Below are 16821 nucleotides of genomic sequence, written 5' to 3' on the forward strand. Positions count from 1 at the left end.
AAAAAAAGCAACCAGCAAAGAAATAATACGCGTACAAGCAAACAAATAGTATAATGCTTTAGATTTGAAAACACATTTGATTTAATTTCAGAATCATCGTAAACCAGATATCAGCTAAACTGATGAGAAAGTAGGTGAATCACCAGACTGAGACTAATAACCATGAATCAATTTTACAAAAGAAAACATGATGTGCAACCTATAGTGATACAATAAAGAAACATGTAGTCACCGTCTGTCATCCTCCACCTGCACCCCAACAGAGGTGAACTTAGATGGGTCCTCTGGGTCCAGAATTTCCTCTGGTCCATCCACCTGCAGTGTACCCCAAATCCAAATCCCACCCAGAAATGCCCTATTTTAAACAACATACTGTGTACCCTTTGTGCAGCTTTGACACATTATTTTCACAAAAAAAAAAATATGCTTAATAGATTGTGTGTGTGTGTGTGGGGGGGGGGGGGGTACAATACCTGGATCCCTATGGAGAGACATTTGCTCTTCCTGAGTGCCTCTTTTCTGTACGCATCATGGTGGTCTTCAACAATCAGACCTCTGCTCAAGACTGAGGGTGCAGGGGTGTTGATTGTCACAGTGCTGTTATTGACATGCTGACTGGCTGGTCCATGTATCTGCAGCAGGAAAAAAAATACATTAGACATTTTCAACAGTAGACTACATATTAAAGAAAGAAAGGGCTTTGAGAACGTGTATACTGTCCAATCAGGTCTGGACTGGCCATCTGGCATACAGGGCAGATGCCCGGTGGACCGGCCTCTTTTGGGGCCGGTCCACTGATGCAATGCTTTTTAATTGTTATTTTCCTACATTTTACCCCAAGAGACTGGCCCACAATTTAGAGGGACCAGTCTGTTAATCCATTTCAAATATAGAAAACAAACTGAAACATCGTCAATAAACATCAGTGGCAGAACTACGTTAGACGAGAGTCGGGCTGGGCCAGGCCGTGTCAAAATGCCAGGGCCGATTTTTCTGTGCCAGTCCAGCCCTGTGTACAATAGAGGTGCAACGGTTTCAGATTTTGGTGTATGACTATAGGCTGTGCAATACGGTTTTTACGATTCTTATAGACATTAAAAAAATAAAAAATAAAAAATCACATCTGCATTCTTTGAAAATGTATATTTTTAACAACAATAAATAACTATAATTTAAAATGTTCTGCCTTTTGAAACAAACACAGCAGATTAGACAGATGGCTCGTATGCTCTTTAAATAGGGCATGAGCACTATGTAAAACAAGTGGACGGTATGTACCGGCTTTTTCTTTCATCTTAAAAAAAAAAATCATCCTTTTCTTTCATCTTTCAATTTCTTTCCTTTTCAGTCATACTTACAGGTGAAATGTTCGTCCACAGCCTTTAAACTGGCGATTTGTGCAGTTTACCGCTACACATATAGGCATTTTGCAACCAAATGCCAAAATACCTTTCCTGGGAGTACCAAGATGGCCGCCTTGTGGCTTCAAAAGTCTCGGCCTATGGCCTATCTAGCGAACGACTGTGGATGGGGGGCTCGTGGGCTTCCGGCCCAGCCGCAGCCCGGAGACCCGGGGTAGGGGAGGCGGCCGGTGGTTGTTCGTTGGCGACGGAGCGGCGAACAGTGTGCCGCTGGGTCCCGGTGGCGGCGACACGGACCGATAGTCCCAAGTGTCACGCCCCGCGGTGCCTCGCGGTACCTGGTCCAGGCCTCGCGGTACCTGGTCCAGGCCGCCTCGTAACCAAGCCATCGGGTGTGCAACTCTCGCGTTCAAAGCTGAGCCCTGTGTTGTTCGCCCGCTAAATGGACCGTGTGGAAACAGAAGAGCTGTTGTGAGCGGAAATAACCGGTGTGGTTGAATGGCTGCGGTTAGATAATCCTGACGTTTAAAAGCCACGGTTTATCGTAAAACCGGTTAATTGCTGCATCCATACTGCACAACAAGAAAGACAAATGAACATGTGCAAAGGCAACTAGGGAACCCACCTGTGCGTTGGCAGCCTCGATGGCAGCAGTCAAAGCCTTCATGCTGTCAATGCTTTCAGTTGAGTTACTGAGCCCGGACTGGATCGTCATGTCACCTCTTGGTCCCTCTTCTTCCATGTAAGCATCCTGGTTGGTTTATAAAAACATGTTTCTTTTCCCCTCATCCAATGAACACAACAACAAAAAATGACGCCCCATCCCTCACGTTAGTAACTTACTTGACTTTCCAAGTTTAGACACAGTGCAGGTAGCAAACCCCAATTAGATGATCAAGCTGTTTTGTAAACTCACTACTTGTTTGGAGCATTAATGATCAATTTAACACAGCAGATGACACCTGTGTAAAAATGACCAATCTGTCTGTGACCTGAACAGGATGAGTTGTATAGAACATGTATAGATGTGTTAGATTAGGGCTCTTAATGATGAGATAGATGACTTGAGTTAGGCCGTTGTGTAGCTGTGGCCTGTCCTGGCTTAGCGTCTTCCTATCTATCTGCACCCTGGCACACATTTATCCAGCAGAAACCAGTTAAGACCATCAGGTCACACATTTTTACATTGGCTAGGCTACGTTGGCCCCCGTGTGGGTGGACGGCCAAGGTAGTATGAGATTAGCAACCATTTTGAGTGGGGCAAGCCTTGTTCCGCGTTCAGCAGATAAGGCTCCACAGCTGTGTACTCGATCTTTCTGGAAACCAGTAAATAGTTCGACTGAGAACATGCAGTCTCCTGGTTGTTATTATTAGTATGGCAAGCATTCAAGATAAAAGAAGCAGTGACAGTTCCCATCGAACTTTACAGATGGATTCACCCAACGTCATCAATTTTGGAATTTGACCAATATTTGCAGGAAATATGACTCAAAAACTGTTTGGTCAGTTAAATGAGATAAGTAGACTTGAGTACTAGAATCCAACGTCATCCTACGCGGGTAATCAAACTTAAGAAAGATTCTATTGTTGCTGCTCACATTCACATTCCACCTTTGTCATTCAAGTTACGGCAAAGCACTTTATATTTTGAGATTGTAGAAATACTTGCTTTATATGAAATAAAGAGAAAATGTTGGAGTCAAAGATGCACTCTTACAGGTATCTACAGGGTCTTCATATAATAAAGCTATGTCCTTAATGTTTGCCCAGACGAGGTTGACCTCATAACTCATAAATTCTCTGACAATGATCCCTCCTGTACAGTAAATTCAAGTCCACATGCATTGTTTGGTGATAGACATATTAGACTGAGACTGCTGTTGTTTACCTGCGCAGACTCTGTGCTGCTCTGTGCTGTAATGGAGATGTACGGCTTGGAGGCTGTCGAGCAGGTGGAGGTTCGCGGTGGCACTGGCGGAGGCGTTTTCTTATATGTTGTGATACAAGATGAAACTACATTTAAAAAAAGAAAAGGATAGAAGAAGACAAAGGGGGACGATAAAAACAGTGCATGAAATAACCTGGGAATAACTGTTCAACAGTAAAGATTATGTGTTAGTCTCAAACATTTTGTATTGATAGTATATGCTGTACCATTAGTAATGAATTAAAACTTGTGAAAATTGGTTTGCGAAACGAGCATGTTATGGCTCTTTTTCAATGCCCGTGCAATGCCCCGACCAACGTGGTCTCAACTTAGGCACAGCAAAAGCCGGGCTGCGACAGCATGCTGGTCTGTCTCGTCTTCGCTTCAGATCTGTGGCTGTTACTTTGTAACTGTATCTTGGGACATTTTGATTTGTTTGTTTGTTTTTTTTCTTACTGTTTGGTATTGAAAGGCAATTAAATGCATTTTTACAGAGTTAAAAACACACATCGAATATGTCTATTGTGTGATTTAAATCCATTTAAACTCAGCATTGTTTAAGTTGTAGGGCAAATAATGTAATATGTTTAAAATTAGATTAATCAAGCTTAATTAATTACAAAACCTGTAATTGCAGTCATTGTTTGAGCCACTGTGTATGATTTTAAAAAGCAATCGCAGTCTGAATGGGACAAGAGTTCTGACATGTCCCCTAAATGATGGCACAGATGTCTTGAGCTTCCTCCTTTTCTGCTTCTGCGTTACTAAACAATGTGCGAGCGTTGGCCATAAGGGGTCCTCAGGGCTAAATGTGACAGCACTTTTTTGTGCAGATTTGTTAAATTTAGAAGCTTCCTTCTTCCACATGCTTCTGTTCTCACTCTTCTTTTCCCAGGACCAAACAGGCTTGTCATAATTCAAAAATTTCAGCAGAATAGGCGACTTTTAGACAAGGTCAGGGCAGACCATGTTTGTATTTTTTTTTCTTTAAATGAATCAGCACAATTGTGTAAGGGTTCACTTGTCAGCTTTGAAATTGAAGCCCTTAAAACAGCCTCTTGCTTATCAAAGTCTTTGAATGAATTGTTACGCAATCCCAGCTTTGTTGGATTGGCCAAATGTTTAATTCCATCCATGCTACGTCTATATCATACAGAATATTTTCTCCTTGTGGTTTGTGGGTTCTCTCCAGGCAATTCACAATTAAGTACTGAATGTGGAGGTTTCTTGAAGACTATGGGAACAGCAATGGCTCATTTGTTAAGTAGCCGCTTAACCCATGGGCCAAAGCTTCAACCCAGTTCTCACATTGATTTGCAGTATCAAGTTATAATTGTTGCTACAAATTGCTTGAGATCTGTTAATATAAGATAATATGATAATATGTTAATATGAAATCTGTTAAATAAATTACGGATATTTTTTGATGGAGAAAATCAAATCCATCCATCCATTTTCTTAAGCGGCGCTTGCCCGACCTCTTCAAAATAAAATCATTGAAAATATTTCTGTCAGTGTCCTCTAAAATACAATATCGTAGTTCTACTGTTTTGGTCTTGAATTCCTGTATATTTTGTCTTGTTTTCCTCGCGGGGAGCGGAGAAGTCGACAGTTTGTTTCACGCATACACAATGAGAATTCAAATCGTGTTAGTTCCGTGAACGTTGTTTCGGTACGTGCGGCTTTTGAATGGCAAAAAAGCTGTCGACCTATCTGACAACGTGCATGCGTAAAATTGTCTTACTTGGCTGGTTCTGTGGTCAACAGTCATTGTTCAGTTCAAGTTCATCACCGAATCCCAATGAGTGCCCTTTTCCCGGAGAACGTTTGAGGAAAGGAAGTGTAATGAACAAAAGTAGGGTTGCTATTTACCTTGAGCAATAGGATGTCTGACTGTTAGTGAACGCAACACAGGTCTCGCGGGAAGGAGGGAGGTAGGGAGGGAGATTAGGAGGTGTGCAGTTCAGTTAACGTTGTTGTACTTTTTTTCCTGTTAGTAACAAGAGCTGTTGTTCTGTGCTGGTTATATTGTAACTAGCACTGGCAAGCAGTCAGTGGTTTTGCGTCCCGGAGATAGAGGGCCGGCAAATGGCCATATATCATGCCCGAGGAGGCTCCAGCGTTCTCGGCCGTGCTCCGCGGTCCTCTGACGCGCTCCAGGAATTGGCAAATTGTGATTTTGTCATTTCATACACCACGGAACTGGTTACATTACAGTGTGTGCATATCAACATGCGTCAGTCCTGAATATTTCCGCTTGAATTTTATACCTACACAGCGGTATAAAATAATATTTAATATTGAAATTAATTATAAAAATACCCAAAAAATGTTCAGCTCGCATATGTGAGTCTTCAGCATGTCCACTTCAACACTTCAAAAAGTCCCCGCTCACCACTGATATATATATATATATATATATATATATATATATATATATACACTAATAAAATTACACCATAATGACAAAAAGTCCTGTAGCAATAATTCACTTTTGCAGCGGGCCAGTAAGGGTACTTTCAGTTCACTGGTCATTGACGCACCATTTACAGTAAAATGTCCATTCATCTATAAAGAGCTCAGTTTCCAGTGTGCTGTTGGGCTGCTAAGGAACGTGTGAATGTGGTTGTACATGTATCTCTAAATGAATTCCCGGTGGAGCAAGAAATGTAGGTCATCTGTAACAGACTGAAGATAAAGACAATTCCAAACAGCATACACAAAGTCCCTTGGGGAACTGCCATTTGAATGTCATGAATGAATATATGAGATTATTTTGGTGGTTCATTATAACGACTAATAGTAAAGTTCATCATATACTTCAGCAATAATACAATAGTTCCACTTTTGGAATGTTGTGTTTATGTGCATGAGTGTTTGATGGCCTGAAAGGCTTGTCAAATTGCCTTTGCCGGCACAGCACGACACTTATTCTATGTACTGTCAGTCGAGACAACAGGCAAACCGTAAGATTTCAAAAATCAGTCCCGTGTTTACATTGTCAAATCTCACAAAAAAAAAAAAAAAGAAGTTATTTGGAAAGAGATAAAAAAGCTCTGTCTGATTTTGTGTTTCAAATTCGGGCAGTTTAAAGATGCATTGTGGAGTTTAAAATGTGAATATTAAAGCTTGTTCTACATCATGCATGCTCCACCATCCACCAAAGCTCAGATAAGGACAAATACTTTTTTTTTTTTTTAAACTGTGATTACAGCTGAGATAGGCGCCAGCACCCCCCGCAAAACTGCGATTGGCTGGCAACCAGTCCAGGGTGTCCCCCGCCTACTGCCCAAAGCCAGCTCAGGAATAATAAGCGGTCAAGAAAATGGATGGATGGAACTGTGATTACGCCTATCAGCTTGTATCTTCCCTTTACTGTGAAGTGTTCGGGGCAAACACTCAACAGGAGGGTGACACCATGCTCGTCTCCGTGGACATTTGGTGTGAGTGTACGGCACAGCTGGCATGGAAACTGAAGAAAGATTTTTTTTTAATTATTTTTTTAAAGGAGGCTTCGAGCACAGCCCAAATTCCAGCTCAGACTCCATGAAAACTGATAAAACGAAGAGTTCATTCGAGCGCACATTTTTGCACGCGCACCATGCACAAGCTTGACACAGAAGCTGCAGTTACGCTTTAGGCCAGAGGTGGCAGTCACGGGTAAAAAAGTGACAAACTCAATTAAGCACCTTTAACTCATATAAGCACCTTTTACTCATCGTATAAATATGTTCTATTTTAAAGGGACTTTTTGGAGCTTTCAGCAGTAATGTATTTATTTATTTAATCACTTACCTACTTCTTGTTGTGAATTTATTGACGCAAATTTTATTTACTTGTATACTTATTTACAATGTTTGTTTTGTTCTTGTTTTACTTATCTTTACTACATAACCAATTTCTATTCCATGTACAGCACTTTGTATACAGCAGTGCTTGTGCTTTATAATTAAAGTTGAGTTGAGTCATAGTTGTAGTATCCGTTCTACTAGCATAAGAGTGGAACTTTAGAGGGGAAACAAAGAAGTAAGAAAAAACTGCCATGGTGTTTATAAATTGGTTCTGCAGTTGATAAGATGAAGTCATTGTTTAAATAATATTCTCATTCTGTCCCTATAGGTAGCAGTAATTCACATTCCAAAGTGGCTGACAACTGTCAAAACTGTCAAATAACACATGCCAAGGACAATACGCATCGGTGCATCCTATTCCTACCTGTGCTGCTCTGAATGGTCCTGACAGTCGTGGCAGATGTGCGCGGTGGAGAGGACGGCAGCAGAAGCAGTGGTCTTCCTCCTTCTCCTTCTACTTCGCCAGCACAGCCCTGATCAATTGCTCTCACATAGCTGTGGCTCCTCATTCGGAAACATCCTGGCATGGGCAACGTATCCATGGTATCGATCCTGTCCATTCTGTCCATCCTGTCCATCCTGTTCATGGCGGCCTCCATGGCCTGAGCCTGCATTTCGCTGTAGACCTGCTCACATACCTGCTCAATCTGCCCATTCACTTCAACTTCACTCAACTGAAGAGGATTATGCAAACCCAGACAGACAATGAAAGAAAAAAGGAAAAATCAAGGGAGAAAAAAATCAGGACACTGGTGAGTCTTAATTGCTCAGAAGGCCAGAGACCTGTCAGGCATACAGGTCAAGTGAACACAGCGCTTGGTTTGTCATTAGTGGTGGACATCACTTTTTACAGTAGTTGTTTCTTTTAAAACAACATATTCGGTACGCCATGTTAACCTATTTTGAAAAAGTCACTACTACTGTGGTGGTATCTACTGTTCCAGTCAGGAATATCAAGCTACTACCCTTAATGCCAAATATATGAAAAATGTATATTTTATATATTAGGACTGAGGCAAAGCACATAGTGAAAAAAGATTCATTGATTTGTGGATCTAGTTCAATACTTAAAAAGTGCAATTTTAAGGTAAGCATCTTTTCTGGTCAGACTAGTTTCTGAAGTGAGAAGTGCGAAGTGAACGTTTGAAAGAGGAGCTGTTATTAGGGATGTAACGATATCCAAACATCATGATATGAAGGTCAGGATCCGATAATTATCACAATATTGTGCGAGAGGCTGACTTTGGCAATATAAAAGAGTCACAATATTAAAAAAAAAATAAAAAAATAAAAAAACAAGCTCACTATTATATATTTCTAAAAACACTATATTGTGTTTTTGTACATAATGCACATCAACCACCTACAATATCTAAAAATACTTAATATTGAGGCACTTACTTTCTAATGGGTTCCTCCACAAATTGACTCAGTTCACAAGCATATTATGCTCCCCTTCATCAGACAATTAGCATGGATTTTAGACATAGAAGGGCCAAAACATACCTTGTGAAAATTAAACTACACTAAACAACGAGCCACCAGAGGGTGCTAGAACTGCACAAATGGAAAACAACCTGACTTTTCTTAACAGCAGGGGTGTATTTCACAAAGCCGGTTTAGTGAGAACCCTGGGTCAAGAAGCCGTGAAATGTGGGAAACTCTGAGTCTTCCGTTTCAGAAAGGGAGGTAACTGAAACCAGAGCATAAGGGAGAACTCTAGCCTGTTTCATAAAAAGAGGTCATTCAAACTCTCGGTCAGTTAACGTAGTAACATGGTCCATGAACCTAACCTGGTCGGTAGCAGGTTTGTCACAATGACTCTTGAGTTTTTCCCTGTACCCGCTTCCTTTCAGCCACACACGACATTGAATTTCCTCATTCATTCAGTCCGCTGTGGCGACTTTTTGCGTGAATACGCCTATAGTCTATCGTACAGTCCACTTTTGTCACCAACATGGCATGTCATTTTGACAATGACCCTATTGATGAAGTTGCCGCTTATTGTGCAGGGAATTAAATAGTCGTCGCAGGAATGTTATCAGACCGCGCATATATGCTAGCGTTTCCGCACAGTTACCTTTTTGAGCAGTACCGTTTCACATCATAGTCCCTCATCTACATAACTTAATCCATCCTTACATTTGCAACATTACATCGCAGCATGTATTGCACTCTGTTTTTTTTCTTATACCAGTTTGAATAATGTTTTTATATTTCATCTAAATTTTTTATAAGTCATCATAAATTGAGTGCGCTTCTCCCCCCCAGGATTGCACCTAAATGAAATTAATTAGCTATCGTTCAACAGGTTTCCCCTGTAATATTGTGATTGCAAACACATTTAAATTTACGCATTGACCCGAGCAGCAAATGTTCTCACACGCCGCCTTCCTCTATGGGGAGCCGCTGCGCTGTGGTGTTTTGTTTTGTTTTGTTTTGTTTTTTTAAATAAAGACATGTTCAAATTCGACACCGCTGTGGTGTTGCACTTATTGTTTTTTGTTTGTTTGTTTGTTTGTTTGTTTTTTTGTTTTTAATAAAACATTCGACATATGATTGTATTAAGATTTTCGGTTGAGAGGGGCAAAAAAAAAAAAAGCAACGCAGAAGCAGAGGGCGGTGCCGTGCTTGGCTTCCCCAATGCCATGGTGACTCGACGAAATGGGGTTCCATTGTCCATTGAGGCGGTCTTTTAAGTCTGGTAGTAACTCCAGGTGCAACTACTCAGCGTTGATATCAATCAGTGGAATCAGCTGTGCTGGAAGCGAAAACGCAGAGTTTTCTATGTGAGGGTATGTCAACTCGTTGTTCAGGATTAATCTCACAGTTTGTTGAACCTGTTTTGTGAAATTCACTCCTGTGCTGCTCATAATATTGTGACCTCATGACGATATTGTGGCAGTTTTAACATCACAATATCACGATATTGCCGTTATCGTTACATCCCTAGTCGTTATGACCCCTGGGGTCCTCTGAGAGGTGTCATGTTTTTATTTATTTATTTATTTATTGATTGATTTATATGTGCGGTTGTTTTTGCTATTTGTTAGGTGATCTGGGATGCTTGTGGCACCCAAGATTCCCCGGGTCACTTCAATTTTGGCTGCCTTATAACAGAGTACGGTGTGATAATTCATTTTCAGGTACTGTACTTCACTGTACAACCTTAACTTAGTTTGAATTGTTCTAATTTGCTGTGAGCTGGTTTAATTTGGCTTGTTTTACTTGATGATGGGTTAATCTTATGCATCATCGGTCCCTGTATTTTTGTTATGGCACTTGTGAAGGTCATAACACTCATTAACTTTATTGAATGCACTCTATCCAACACAAAACCTCTCACAGATGATGAATAGAAATAAAAAGAGTTCAATTTCACTTTTACGTGACAGCTAAAGGTTAGGGTTTTAAATATAGATTTTAAAAATCAAGTATCTGTTTCTGCTTTGTCATGATGATGGCATGACTTGTGATACTTATATTGGAGATTTGGAGGAACAAACTAATCACAATGTTCCGCCTTGTACTTACCTGAAGAAGACATTCCATAGCTGCAGTGTAATTTTGCCAATGTTGTTGTTGTTGTTTTTTTTTTGTAATCAAGCTTTGGGGGGTTCAAGTGGTAATTCTGAAAGGATAATGGGGGAACAAACTGACTCTGAGGGTCAGCCTACCAATGAAATGAACAAGATTCTCATTTAACACAAACATATAACCAAACATGCCTATTGCAAAAACCCATCTGGATCTATCCTTTTAGAACCTTAACTGTCTTCATTTTCAAAATAAAGTCAATTCAAAGTGGATTGTAATTGAATGGACCCCTTGTGCATTACAAAACCCGATTGTGTCAAGTTGTTAATCTGAGATTTTATTGTTAGCGCAATGAAATAGAGACATTACCCCATGAGCGAGCCATTTTAACAGTCAATAGACAGTTAATCGAAGCAGTGGTAGATGCAGTGAGGAAATGGTTATTAGGATACATGCGAGGAAGTTGTACAAGTACAGGTTCAAGGTAAGGTTGAAGGTGGGGCAAAGGAAGGCTTATGTGGAAGAGGTGCATTGTTGTTCATGTAGAAAAAGCTTTACAGCCTTAAAATATATTAGAACAGCTACCACAAAAGTTCTGAAGGCTGCATATCCATGGTTACCGACCCCTACTTCTGATTCAACCACAGAATAAAAAAATAAACATTACACTTGTTCTTGTTCTCTCATTTTTCATGAGCTGAACTCAAGGATCTCATTTTGTTTATCAACACAAAGGCATATTTCTCTTTAAATATTGTTCACAAATCTGTCAAAATTTGTGTTAGTGAACAATCCTCCCGCTAAGACATTTTGGGAGTTCTCTGCACTAGGAACGATGGTCCGGTTTTTGTGTGAAGGTTTGAAGGTCCTAGGCAGGTGAGATTACACGTGGTTTGCGATTGTCAACATAGCAAATTGGCCATCCCCTCCAAACTTGTGACATCAGCAGCATTAAGCTGCATAATAAAACTGCACATTTTTATGAGGAGAGCCCAAGACACACCTGTGCAATAATCATGCTGTCTCATCAATTTAATAAGCCACACGTGAGGTGGATGCTCACTAAACCCAGATTTAGATTTGTGAACAGCATTTGAGAGAAATAGGCCTGTTGTGCATATCGAAAAGTCATAGATCTTTGAGCTTAGCTCATGAAAAATGGAGGGAAAAAAAGTGTTGCGTTTATATATCCATCCATCCATCTATCGATTTTCTTGACCGCTTATTCCTCACAAGGGTCGCGGGGGGTGCTGGCGCCTATCTCAGCTGGCTCTGGGCAGTAGGCGGGGGACACCCTGGACTGGTTGCCAGCCAATTGTAGGCGTTTATATATGTTTAGTGTATTTAATTTGCTTAACATATAGCTAGTCTCACAACACTTTACCAGGAAGTCATTATAGAAAATCTAAAACTATTATGCAAAACTTATACATAATTGTTTAGTTTCAGCTATTAAGACTTTAAGAGGTCTGGGTTTCCACGCTACCACTGTCGGATCATTACTCCATCTGCTCACAGCCATAGTCGAGTGTTATCTACTGTTTTTTTGCCCTCGCTTCCTGTTCTATTCTAAAGTTCTCGTCTTCGATCTAGTTTTGCTACGTCTCTTTTTGTTCCCACCTTTGAGTGGTGCGTTTTCATAGCTATAGTAAAGTTGTTGCTTTCTTGTGTTTGCGGTTTGTAGCCTTCGGGACTCTTTGTGTTGTGTTAATTTCCCTCCTTGAATTTGCAAGCACTTTTTGTTAACCTTTTGACCAGTGCTTTTTGTTCATATTCACGTGTTTTTGGTGAATAAAACACTCGCATCCTCCTCTGTGTTCTGTGATTTGGGAACCACTCTGCGGTCATACCGGAAACATCACAATCTACAAGCACATGTGCAAAAAAAAAGAATAAAGTGTTCAGTGCAGAGGTGCATTATTTTACCTTGTTTTGCTGTTCTATTTATAAGATCACAAATCTTGGGATTTACTGGGTCAACCGACCATATCAGATGAGCTGGGCGAGACTCTCTTTGATGCCGACCCATTGAAATACATACTTGATGAATCTATTGGTAAGTGAAAGTAAACGTGGATTGTAGTAGACAGATGTTTTTGCTTTTATGGTCTCCTGAAAAGTGATGGTTTTGGAACTGCAAAGATTCAGCCTCACGCCAGATATAAGCATGCGAAAATGTTACTTAATCAAGTCATCTATTTATATAGCGTGTTCAAAACATTGCCTGTGCAGTTGATGTTTTCATGATTGTGGTAATTTAGACACAGTGATTGTATGTATGCGTTCCTATTGTACTTGCATTCATTCTTTGTTGAGATGGTAAGGTTGTACTGCACTTAGGTAAGAACATACATATCATATACAGTATATTGTGTTTATAAGTTAGTGAGGCATCAGACATGGACATATTTCTATCTGTTCAGAAATAAGGTCATTTTACAACTTGCTCAAGAAAGAATAATAATATATATCTTTTTTTAAATTAGTCAATACATTTGTAAAAACTGTGGATATTAATGAGAATGTTATCTTGGCATTAATAAAATAATTTCAGTCGATGAACCTTTAATGTTAGTATATTACCTACAAAAACATACCAAAAAAAAGGTAACAATCAATGATGTAAATATAAGGCAGCTTTGACAAAACCTTTGTGTGGCGGTCTAATACATTTTCTAAGCACAGTGTATTTGACTACACAACTTGAAGATACTGTATATTGTTGAGCAGCACAACTAACCTGACTGATGGTGCTCATGGCCCTCATGTAGCTTTCATTGCGTGAGCGGTATTGGGGTGAGGACAGCAACGATTTGGGGTCGAGAAGGGTTTTGGGGTCCAGGGTGTCCAGGCTTCTATTGATTGAAACCTCACTCACCGCACGCAGGTAGCTGTGGCTCCGGATCTGTAGCTTTGGGGAATGTTCTGATGAAATCCTGCGGGAAAGACGACAACAGTGTTGAGTTTGAGCCTCACAGTACAAACTGAACAACAGCATAATTTGAAAGATATTAGGTCTAAATTTGTTTAACTTGAGCTACAGGAGTTGTGCATCTACTCTACATGCAGGTCTGGTAAATTAGCCAAAATCCTTCTGACTACCAGGAAAAAAAATATTGTCCAATTATGTTTATTTTGATATTCCCCAATCTTTGTGAAGTAACTAGAATACTGCAAAAGAAATTTTTGAAAAAAAACCTTTTTATTTACAAGCTATGATGTGTCCACTACAGAGGACATTTTTTTAAATTTAAATGATAGGCTCAAATACAGTTAAAATAATTCAAACAATACTTTAATGTGTTCTTAAGAGTCTTATAGAAAACATGCTAACAACATTTAAAGCCTAAATTTGTGAATAAAAAAAAGTGTTAATTTTCCTCTTCCCTAAAAAGTGCTCTGAGGGAAGCCATTTTCTTTTATGATGCAACCAAAGGTAGAAAAGCCCCACCCCTACACATTTGGTATCAATGGAAAGCTCGGAATGTCCTCTATAGAAGGTGTTAATTCAATCATATAGACTGGGTGGGAGATATTCAGGTTTAAAAAGGTCCACTACAGAGGACAAATTTGAATTGCTGGTAGTCAGGAGGCTATCATTACTTGACTTCTATCATTATTTGACTGGTCTATCCTCTAGATCAGATACTACAGGCGAGACTGCATAAATATAACCCTACATGTCCCAAATGAGTGATGATGTCACACAAGTACTTTGACTCTGAACCTTTCCAATATGGCGTCCATACCGTAACGCAATATGAAAATATCTACCGTATGGTTTAGCCTTCATTTACAGTATATAATATATATTTTTTTTTATTTCATTGTATTTTAATTAATAAATGTATTTTTTATAATGTATGTGGTATTATGTGAGCTCTGTTGCTACGCTAATGTAGTGTTCAAGACCAAAACATATTTGCTTTTTTTTGCCCTCTTACGTCATCCTTGAGCCTTACTCTACAGGCTCGACTCATGAATCATGCCTGAATGAATCAATCCACGCTTAAACGAATTCTTTCAGAAGTGTAACAGTTTTATTGAGGGTAAATGGATTAGTCATGCCTGGAGGGTATGTGCTTAAGAGGCGATTGTTATACTGTTACTCTCATCACTTGTGAGCTGAGTTCAATAAATGGAGTCTGTTAAGCATGACCGTGTAACGGTTGCCAGTTTGTGCTGTCCAAGACAGTACTGGACATTAGTCAAACCAAACTCCTCAGGCTTTTATATTGCTAGTTATTACACATGACTCAACCAAGGGACAGTAGTCATGTGGGTTTGAGTCTTGGGCATAACCAGGACATGTCGGGTCTCAGATAGAATGAGTTCCTGAGTTTTTGTGTAACAAGAGAGATTTTAGATGCCCACATCTTGGATGACCGAGCGGTTTGTGAGAAGCAAACCATGACTCAAATTTTGAATGCATTAAAAGAATAAACCTATACTACCAACACAAACAAAATGAAACGATTTCAACTAATTTTCATTCACGCTTTGTGCGTTTGAAAAATACAAAAGTTGAGAGATTTTGTATTGGGGCAAATGATTATATGTGGGCAAAGGGCTATGAGGCTTTACTGTGTGGCTATGTGATGTGTCTCGATGTGGGCCTGTGGGGACATGTGAAACACGCTCATTCATCCTTTAGTGCTCGTAGCAAACCAGCCATACTGCATTAGACATTCTCAGCCTTTACAGTTACTGGAGGGACTTGTTATGTAGCTTTGTGAGGTACAAGCACATTATCCTCACACAGATGGTTGGTACTGCTTGTCAGATTTCAGTATTTTCTGAACATTACAAGATGCAAGTACAGTTGTGTTCAGCATAACAGCGTTTTAAAAACGTGCACAGCTGTAAATCTTTATCATGACTTTTTCCCATCCATCCATCCATCCATCCATCCATCCATCCATCCATCCATCCAGCAGCAGCTCGATTCTGGCTCCCTCCCAAGTTTCTCACCTGGAAGAAACTAATTTCTGCTGATTTTGTTCGTTCTTCGAACATCGTTCCTATCCACACTTATGATCATGACCCACAGCTTGTGACCATAGGTGAGGTGAGAACAAAGATCGACAATCAAGATTGTCTTTCAGCTCAGCTCCTTCTTCCTTACAACAGACCGATATATAATCAGCATTACTGCAGACGCTGCACCTGGCGAGACTAAGTGGTGGTCTTCGGGTATCCCCGTGGTTGTGGGTTTGATCCCCTTGGTGAACATGTTCACGGATACTTGAGCAAAATATTGAACTCCTAATGCTGTATCATCAGAAGCTGAATGACTAGTCAAAATGTAAAGCAGTTTGAGAGCCTTTAATGGTAGAAAAATACTATATAAATGATTACAATAACTCAACTCAACTCAACTTTATTTATAAAGTGCTTTAAGAACAGGCATTGCTGTATACAAAACTGTTGCAATTTTAAACCCAATATCTATATTTTTTCAACAGTTATTGGCCAGGTTTTGAAAGATTAATTACATTATTATTTTTGTCTATATATGTCTATATTTGTCTTTATATGTCCAATATACTGTTATATTACATCAAACACAAATTATTAAACATTTTTGGAAAAAATGTCATTAAAACAACAAATAATCAATTTCTGTACATTTAAGTACTATTATTTGTAAATCAATGTTTACTTACTGTATTTCTAGTTATTTTAATTGTTTTACAATGTGAAAGTGCTTATAATTAAACATAAAAAAACTGAAAATAAGGCATAATCTTGTTAAAACAACAATTAAAAACTGTACTTTAATTATGGGGGAAAAACTGTGTTTTTAGGATAAAGTAATTTTCTGTTATTTCACAGTACTTTTCTGGCGCTCCAGCTGTGGGAAAATTAGCGGGGGGGGGGTTTATGATTTTTTTTTGGTTTACTTTTTTTTTTTTTTTTTTTTTACAGTGAAAGTTTTTTTTGTTTTTTTTTATAGTAATTTTTTTTTTAAATATGTTAAATACTTTCCCTGCGATTGGCTGGCAAGCAGTTCCGGGTGTACCCCGCCTACTGCCGATGCCAGCTGGGACAGGTTCCAGCACCCCCGCGACCCTTGTGAGGAGCAAGCGGTTAAGAAAATGGATGGATGGATGGAAATACATTCCATGGACCTCCGCAAAATTGA

At 39.5% G+C, this 16821-nt stretch overlaps 1 protein-coding gene across 7 annotated transcripts in view; it reads right to left on the bottom strand.

The window, feature by feature from the left end:
* Positions 1 to 16821, bottom strand: part of dlgap1a (discs, large (Drosophila) homolog-associated protein 1a) — a 98238-nt gene that overhangs the window by 15614 nt on the left and 65803 nt on the right. For 6 of the 7 annotated variants that reach the window (XM_077536057.1, XM_077536091.1, XM_077536073.1 and 3 more), the window contains exons 4-9: positions 13417 to 13612; positions 7504 to 7813; positions 3250 to 3374; positions 1987 to 2112; positions 474 to 632; positions 233 to 315 (exon numbers count right to left, since the gene is read on the bottom strand). In XM_077536057.1, the coding sequence (XP_077392183.1) occupies positions 233 to 315; positions 474 to 632; positions 1987 to 2112; positions 3250 to 3374; positions 7504 to 7813; positions 13417 to 13612 (999 nt within the window). The remainder of the gene's footprint in view (positions 1 to 232; positions 316 to 473; positions 633 to 1986; positions 2113 to 3249; positions 3375 to 7503; positions 7814 to 13416; positions 13613 to 16821) is intronic. The other variant, XM_077536065.1, reaches the window with a different exon arrangement.

Source organism: Festucalex cinctus, chromosome 1 (assembly GCF_051991245.1).
Source record: "Festucalex cinctus isolate MCC-2025b chromosome 1, RoL_Fcin_1.0, whole genome shotgun sequence".
NCBI lineage: Eukaryota > Metazoa > Chordata > Actinopteri > Syngnathiformes > Syngnathidae > Festucalex > Festucalex cinctus.